The sequence below is a fragment of the Stegostoma tigrinum genome, chromosome 12 (assembly GCF_030684315.1).
Source record: "Stegostoma tigrinum isolate sSteTig4 chromosome 12, sSteTig4.hap1, whole genome shotgun sequence".
Classification (NCBI taxonomy): Eukaryota; Metazoa; Chordata; class Chondrichthyes; order Orectolobiformes; family Stegostomatidae; genus Stegostoma; species Stegostoma tigrinum.
Genome location: NC_081365.1, coordinates 27,695,693 through 27,704,647, shown reverse-complemented (window position 1 = coordinate 27,704,647; position 8,955 = coordinate 27,695,693). Strand labels below are relative to the sequence as shown.

At 42.6% G+C, this 8,955-nt stretch overlaps 1 protein-coding gene across 3 annotated transcripts in view; it reads left to right on the top strand.

Annotated features, from left to right (window-relative positions):
- Positions 1-8,955, top strand: part of sft2d2a (SFT2 domain containing 2a) — a 33,419-nt gene continuing 24,464 nt past the window's right edge. Inside the window, exons 1-3 of one of the 3 annotated variants that reach the window (XM_059650221.1) lie at positions 33-141; positions 2,655-2,741; positions 4,463-4,477. In XM_059650221.1, coding sequence (XP_059506204.1) covers positions 4,463-4,477 — 15 coding nt within the window. In that variant the 5' untranslated portion in view covers positions 33-141; positions 2,655-2,741. Of the gene's footprint in view, positions 142-2,654; positions 2,742-4,462; positions 4,478-8,955 lie in introns of all 3 variants that reach the window. The other 2 variants (XM_059650218.1, XM_059650219.1) reach the window with 2 other exon arrangements.

Below are 8,955 nucleotides of genomic sequence, written 5' to 3'. Positions count from 1 at the left end.
GATGTCCATGTGTGCGCGCGCATGCCTGTGTAGGGGAGTGTTTCCCGAGCGGCCGCAGATTCGGGAGCCGGCGATATGGATAAACTGAAGAAAGTGCTGAACGGGGACGATTCGGCGGAGGACGGAGGTGCCCTGAGTGAGGTCAGTCTCCCGGTGCTTTCATTGGGAATACTGAGCTGGAGCTTCATGAGGCCGGGGCCTGGACTCGGGACCCAGCTGGGCTGAGGCTTGCAGGAAGAGGACAGCTGTGCCGAGGCCAGCTCTAGCTGTGTGTACAGTGTCGGCTTCTTCCGATATCCGAGTTACCGTGAAGTATCTCCCCTCTCGCCCTTCAGTGTAACTCTGAAATATCAGGCTCAGTCATTATTCACACATGGACCAGCCTGGAGTTGTAAGGGATAATAAGTGAATTGAGACTGTGTAACAATTTCCATTAGTTCTCATGTAATAAATTATTCTAGGGTCTTTTGCCTTGGCATTGCCAGCCAAGCCTGGCATTGAATCCCATATAGACATTGAAATAAGTGCCCAAAAGTTCAATCAATGAGGTGCTTTAAACTGCTTCTTAAAATAATAGAGGCAGAGTTTTAATGAAGCTATGCCAGGGTTTAAAGTCTGTGCATCTAAATTGGAATTTTGCAGAAGTGGCCAGAATTGGAGGGTTGGTGTGATCCTGTTGGAAGAGTTAAGGAGGGGTGCTGCGGGGGAGATTTACAATATGTATTCGGATGGGAGTTTTAAATGAGACACTTCTTGACCAGGATCCAGTGAATATGCTGATGGTGGGTGAATGGGATTCTGTGCCAGTTCATTTTACGTGAGCTGAAATTTATGGAGGCTGGAAGGAAAGCCCTGAAGTCGGGTGGCACCAAAAACATGTTTGAATGTTTCAACAACTGCTTGAACCTGTTGTGCTTTTCAATGAGGCTATAGCCATTTTGGTTGTGGCCCCAAATGCCCTTTCCTGACTACTACTAATAACCTTTGATTCCCCTTTTGAGTCAAGAATCTATTTCCTGATGCCTTAAATATATTCAGTGCTCCACCACCTCCGCTGTCTGAGGCAAAGAGTTCCACAGACTTATGGTCCTTTTGAGAGATAAAACAAATTCCTCGGCAACTCACCCTTAAATGGGAAAATGCTTATTTTAAACTGCCTCTTTAGATTAAAGATAATCTAAAATAATTAATCTCTCCCTCAAGGGGAAATATCCTTTCAGTATCCACCTTATTCAGTTTCCTCAGGGTCATTTGTGTCTGAAAATCACCTGTCATTGTTCAAAACTCTTAATTGGTATGGGACCAGCAGTCTGACCTTTCTTCTTAAAATATAACCGCCTACCCAAACCCCAATCCTATCATTCACATTTAAATGAACCTTCACTGAATTACTTCTAACATATTAACATCCCTTCTTAAATAAGGAAAGCAAATATCCCACATATGGCCTCACCAACTCCTGTCTAAGTAAGTCTTGTAAGTATTCTCCTTGCATTAAATATCAGCATTATATTTATCTTTCTAATCATTTGTGATACCGATATGCTAGTGTTTAGTGATTTATGTACCATAATGCTCCTTCAAGAGTTATGCAATCTTATTTTCTGTTGTGCCTTATATCCACTTTATTGCATCATATCTGTTTAGTCTGAATGCACAAGTCTGGCTTATTGATATTTACCCTCTTTCAACACAGTCAGTGGAATCCCATATGGTGCGCTATATCTTGGAGCTGATTTTAGTTCCATGTCATACTAATGTTTAAGTGATCTAGATAAGGGTGCAAGTTTCATACATGGGCAGTTTCAATAAGCAGATTGAGTCAGCTGTAAATTCAAAATTCAGTGATAGAAAATGGCCTCATAGTTTTGGCTTGATAGCTAAGTCAAAAACAGAGCTTTCTTGTAACTGCGCATATGCAATTCCTCTCTACTCATGGATATTCCAATATTTATTTCTGATTTCCAAAGTCACTTTGCAGTGTAATTACAGCCAATTTGAAAAATAAAACAGTTTGAATCATAGAACAGCTCCTGCTGGAATCAATTTCTGTTCATTTAATTTTTTGTGTACCTGTGTGAACGTCACTTTATGTACTGTGTGGATTCTTCTGAAGTAGTGCTTAGCCATTGAGAAGTTTTATAAGCAAGCTTGTGGTATGTGTGAAATGCTACAATTATGAAAATTAGAGCTCTAGATATTCATAGTAAAATTAGGTATAGAAATGACACAAGTAACAATATCAATTTTGGGCCTGACACAAAGCGAATAATTTACATTGGAGAAACAATAGGTTAGAGTTGGACTACAAATTTGTTTGCTGCTACTTTGGAGTAATCTGATGCCACTACCAAAAATATCTGTTTTTGTTTTGGGATAGCAAGAACTGCAGATGCTGGAATCCAAGCTAAGAGTGCGGAGCTTGAGGAACACAGCAGGCCAGGCAGCAGTATTTTCTGAAGGAGGCTGCCGACCTGAAACATCAGATTTCCTGTTCCTCTGATGCTACCTGATCTGCTGTGTTCTACCAGCTCCACATTTTGTTATCTCTACTTTCGTACTGGTCTGTTTGTTTGTAATCCACTCTCTCATCTGGATGATGTTTTTTTAAATACCCTGTTACTACAGAGCCTTCTCTCTTTTGAATGTTGCAGAACTTCGAAACCTCATAGGAATTTCTAGCTTTAGGGGTTAATGCCTGAAGAAATTAAGGAGAATTTCTTGCACACTCTAGTCTGAAGGTGTGTGTATTTGGATTTGCCTGACCCTGCCTCTGTCCTGCTTTGTGTAATTTCAAAATTGTCCAGTCAAACCTTTTTACTTGTTTGGTGAAGTTTCCTTGAGTTTTGACTGGACCCTTAACAATGTCCACTTCTATTCATACCTTTTGTTCTCACTGCTAGTGTTCTTTCCATAATCAGTTCTCTCATTCTACACTTGTCCCCACACCACCTCCCTCATCCCTATCCCAGGCCCCAAGATGACCTTCCATATCAAGCAGATGTTCATCTGCACATCTGCCAATGTGGTATATTGTATCCATTGTACCCTGTGTGGCTCCCTCTACATTGGGGAAACCAAGCGGAGGTTTGGGGACTGCTTTGCAGAACGCCTCTGCTCGGTTCGCAACAAACACTGCACCTCCCAGTCGCGAACCATTTTAACTCGGATGACATGTCCATCATGGGCCTCCTGCAGTGCCACAATGATGCCACCTGAAGGTTGCAGGAACAGCAACTCATATTCCGCTTGGGAACCCTGCAGCCCAATGGTATCAATGTGGACTTCACAAGCTTCAAAATCTCCCCTTTCCCCACTGCATCCCAAAACCAGCCCAGTTATTCCCCTCCCCCCACTGCATCTCACAACCAGCCCAGCCTGTCTCCGCTTCCCTAACCAGTTCTCCCTCCCACCCATCCCTTCCTCCCTCCCACCCATCCCTTCCTCCCTCCCACCCATCCCTTCCTCCCTCCCTCCCTCCCTCCCTCCCATCCCTTCCTCCCTCCCTCCCTCCCTCCCTCCCTCCCTCCCTCCCATCCCTTCCTCCCATCCCTTCCTCCCTCCCTCCCTCCCATCCCTTCCTCCCTCCCTCCCTCCCATCCCTTCCTCCCTCCCTCCCTCCCATCCCTTCCTCCCTCCCTCCCTCCCATCCCTTCCTCCCTCCCTCCCTCCCTCCCACTTCAAGCCGCACCTCCATTTCCTACTTACCACCTCATCCCGCTTCCTTGACCTGTCCGTCTTCCCTGGACTGACCTATCCCTTCCCTACCTCCTCACCTATACTCTCCTCTCTACCTATCTTCTTTTCTCCCCATCTTCGGTCTGCCTCCCACTCTCTCGCTATTTATTCCAGAACCCCCCCCTCATCCCCCTCTCTGATGAAGGGTCTAGGCCCAAAACGTCAGCTTTTGTGTTCCTGAGATGCTGCTGGGCCTGCTGTGTTCATCCAGCTTCACACTTTGTTATCTTGGATTCTCCAGCATCTGCAGTTCCCATTATCACTCTCATTCAAGCCCACCAGTTTCCAATTACATTTAACTATCTATTGCCATTTCAGCTACCTCAGCATGTTGGCACCACTAAAGATGTCTTTCTCCTTCCTCCCTTTCAACTTTTGAAAAGGGTATTACCATCCACAATACCCTGCATATTTCTGTGAGCACCCACAAAAGAAAAACAGCCTTCCTTCCCCCATTTCTTTGGATGACAACTTTTGATAATTCTGCAGTTTCTGTTTGCACCTTCCCATTTTTGATACTTTATTCATCCCATTACCATCTCCCTTATCGACATTTACTCTTTCTTGTCTTTCACTTTATTGCAGACCCTGCTTTTTGTTTTCCATGAACCTCCCCCACCCAATCCACTCTTCCTCTGCTTCTGCAGTTGCTTGAAACTAACCGTTTCCAATCCTAATGAAAGTTCTTTGACCTAGAACGTTAATTCTCTTCCTCTCTTCACAGATGCTGCCACGTTTGGTGAGTATTTCTAGCATTTTCAGCCTCTTTTTTTTTTCTGAGCTAATATTTGCATTTCTTTAGAGCTTTGATGTTGGTGTAGCTTCTTCCTATTTCTTTTTGGCATTCGTGCTGTCTTCTAGCATCTACCTAAAGATGTTTGATTTCTGTGAAGGGCTTTGGTCTCTGGCATGTCAAAAATGCTGCACAAGCATCCTCAATTTCACTTTATTTTAGTTTTTTTTAAAATTTAGGCATTTGCAGCTGGTAGACTACCTGTGGCAAAAGTAATGTCAAGAGGTCTTGAATGTCTTTGTCTAACTTTAGCCTGCAGTATTTATGGAGCAAGTGCATAGGTTGGGATTACAGTACTCTGCCCAAATGTCCAGGCACTCATGAGTGAATTGCTTTGACATTAGTCTTCTCGAATTTTAATTTATGCATTTTTCCAATCTTCCTTCTAAATAGGATTACAAGGCCATAAGAAATAGCAGCAGGCATTGTCATTCAGCCTCTCAAGACTGCTACACCATTCAGGGTGATCATTTATGATCTGATTGTGTCCTTAACTTTACTTTCCATATATTGCCATTAATAGCATCTATAGATTAAAAATCTGTCTAGACCAGTCTTTAAATATTCAGCTTGTACCAAATGTGGAGAAGAATTCCAAAAGCCAACAACTAATTCCTCCTCAAATCCATCCTAATTGGGCATCCTTTATTTTTAAACTATGCCCCCAGTTCTGGGTTCCATCACAAGGGGAAACATCCTCTTACCTTTTCAAGGTACATGGACATCTACCTAATCAAGCTCCCTCAAATCTTTTATACATTCCAGTTAAATCACTTCACCTTATTCTAAACTCCAGAAGTACAGACCCAATTTGCTCAACTTTTTCTCACAAGTCCTTTATGTCAGGAACCAGATGAATACCCTTCCTCTGAGCAGTTTTCAGTGCAAATACATCTAACTTTAGGTAACAGGCAAAAATGTACACAGTACTCCAGGTATTGTCTTACCAATGCCCTGTGCCATTGTAGAAATATTCCCTACTTTTATAGTCCGTCCCCCTCACAATGAAGGTTAGCATCTCATTTGCCTTCCAAATTATTTGTGTTTACACATGCGATTCATGTACAAGATAACCCAGATCTCCGTGTAGAACAGCATTCTGAAGTTTCTATTAGCAAAATACTGTGGATGCTAGAAAACTGAAACAAACACAATGCTAGGGAAACTCTGCAGGTCTAACGGTTCTGAAGAGCCATACCAGACCTGCAACATTAACTCTGTTTATTTCTCCACAGGTGCTGCCAAACCTGCTGAGTTTCTCTAGCATTCTGTTTATTTCTGTGGTTTCTTGCCATTTAAGCATCCAAAATTTTCTATGTACTTAATAATCTGTGTAGTTCTTCAAAAGAGGTATCTCCATTTGGCTTCACAATATTTTCATTAGTAATTTCGACTGCATGAGCTGTAGTTAATTCCAGGTATGTCTACCGTTTGGAAAGCTTTAATTGTGTAACATTTGTTTCGGAGTACCCAAGGGAACCTCAAGCCGCTGATGTTTTGAAGCCATCTAGATACTGCTCCCAGATGAAAGCTAAGCTAGTTCTGTATATTTTTTTCAGAACTCTGAGTGTGTTTGTAAAATATTGAGTGTTAATTTTTAGTGGATGCACTTCCTTTTTGACTTTCAGAATTGCTTCCACAGTGTCCTGGTAAATTTTTCAAAGTTCACCACAATATATTCAAATTATTATGAAACAGATCTTGTGTAAATTTGCATCTGAACAACAGGTAGGAGTTGTATGTTGGTGCCAGATGGATTTTTACCTATTGGCATATCAGTAGGAAGCAGCCATCTGCCCTTACAGTCACAGATATTTAGAAAAGAATATTTATTTAAAGAATGTGGAATGATACAGTAAGTAATTAACCATCATCCGCAATGAACTACAGGCATCTCTCTCCATTTTTCTCTAAATTTATTGGCAGGATATGGTTGTTGCTCTGGCTGTTATCAATATAAAGCAATTTACGTAAGTCAAACTATTTTATATAGGACAGTATAGCTTTCTGCATCGTTTTGTATTTTGTTTATATAAGGAAACATTTTTTAGCTATGAAATGCAAAGCATTCGAGTGCTTCAACTTCCTCTTGAGTATTTGTTCATTAACAATTTGAGAACTTACTTTGCTTTTTACGCTGCACAGCTCAAAATAACTCTATTGCAACAATCTGTCAAAACATTTCAACTTAGTCATTAGGCCAATTCACATAAATACCAATAAGGACAAAATTAAAGCAGTTGATGTGTATATGGATTTCAGTAAAGCGTTTGATAAGGTTCCCTATGGTAGGCTATTACAGAAAATACGGAGGCCTGGGATTGAGGGTGATTTAGTGGTTTGGATCAGAAATTGGCTAGCTGTAAGAAGACAGAAGGTGGCGGTTGATGGGAAGTGTTCATCGTGAAGTTCAGTTACTCGTGGTGTACTACAAGGATCTGTTTTGGGGCTGCTGCTGTTTGTCATTTTTATAAATGACCTGGATGAGGGTGTAGAAGGATGGGGTAGTAAATTTGTGGATGACACTAAAGTCGGTAGAGTTGTGGAAAGTGCGGAAAAATGTTGCAGGTTACAGAGGGATGTAACTAAGCTGCAGAGCTGGGCTGAGAGGTGGCAAATGGAGTTTAATGCGGAAAAGTGTGAGGTGATTCACTTTGGAAGGAGTAACAGGAATACAGAGTACTGGACTAATGGTAAGATTCTTGGGAGTGTGGAAGAGCAGAGAGATCCCGGTGTCCGTGTGCATAGATTCCTGAAAGGTGCCACCCAGGTTGATAGGATTGTTAAGAAGGCATACAGTGTGTTTGGGTTTATTGGTAGAGGGATTGAGTTTTGGAGCCACAAGGTGGTGATGCAGCTGTACAAAGCTCTGGTGCAGCCACGCTTAGAGTATTGTGTACAGTTCTGGTCGCCGCATCATAGGAAGAATGTGGACGCATTGCAAAGGGTGCAGAGGAGATTTACTAGGATGTTGCCTGGGATGGAGGGAAGGTCTTATGTGGAAAGGCTGATGGACTTCAGGCTGTTTTCATTAGAGAGAAGAAGGTTAAGAGGCGACTTAATAGAGACATACAAGATGATCAGAGGATTAGATGGGGTGGACAGTGAGAGCCTTTTTCCTCGGATGGCGATGGCCAGCATGAGGGGACATAGCTTTAGGTTGAGGGGTGATGGATATAGGGCAGATGTCAGCAGTAGGTTCTTTACTCAGAGAGTAGTAAGGGCGTGAAATGCCCTGCCTGCAACAGTAGTAGACTCGCCAGCATTAAAGGCATTTAAAGGGTCATAGGATAAACATATGGATGATAATGGAATAGTGTAGGTTAGATGGGCTTCCGATTGGTTTCACAGGTCGGCGAAACATTGAGGGCCGCACGGCCTGTACTGCGCTGTAATGTTCTGTGTTCTATGTTCTAAAACCAACATTCATAATACATGAAAGCGGAGTTGTTTTGTTTTGTTCATTCATGAGAAGTGGGTGATGCTGACTGGGCGAGCATTTATTGTTCCATTCTAATTGCTGTTGAAAAACTGGTGGTGAGCTGACTTCTTAAACACCCGCAATCCATTTGGCATTGACTCATTATGTTGTTAGGGAGGGATTTCTCGGATTTTGATTCAGCAACATTGAGGAAACAGTGATCTGTTTCCAGATTGGGATAGTGAGTGACTTGGAGGGATACTTGCAGTTGATGGTATTTTTCATATATCTGCTGTCCTTGTCCTTCTGGCTGGTAATGGTTTGGAAGGTTATGCTGAAGGAACGTTGGTGAATTTCTGCAGTGCATCATGTAGACAGTGCATTCAGCTACTACTGAACATCAGTAGTGAAGAGTGAATGTTTGAAGATGCGGTGCCATCCAAGTGGGCTGCTTTCTCCTGAATGGTGTTAAACTTCTTGAATGTTGTTGGAGCTGCACTTAGCCAGGCAATTGAGAGTATTCCATCACGCCCCTGACTCATGCATTGTACATTGTGGCCAGGCACTGGGGAGACAGGAGATGAATTACTCAATGCAGGATTACTGGCTTGTCACCCACTGTCCTATTCATTTTTTTTAATCTGGCCAGTCCGTTTCACTTTCTGGCCAATGGTAACTTTCGTGATGTTGATAATTGGGGGTCTAGGATTTGTAATGCCTTTACATATCAAGGGGTAATGTTTCATTTATTTGTGGATAGTGCCCAAATCAGTACTAGTTTACAGATAACAAGGTGTGGAGTTGGATGAACACAGCAGGCCAGGTAGCATCAGTGGAGCAGGAAAGCTGACTTTTCGGGTCTGAATAAGGGTCTAGACCCAAAATGTCAGCTTTCCTGCTCCTGTGATGCTGCCTGGCCTGCTGTGTCCATTCAGCTCCACATGTTGTTATCCCTGATTCCAGCATCGGCAGTTCCTTCTATCTCTCGGTCTTAATCTAGAGT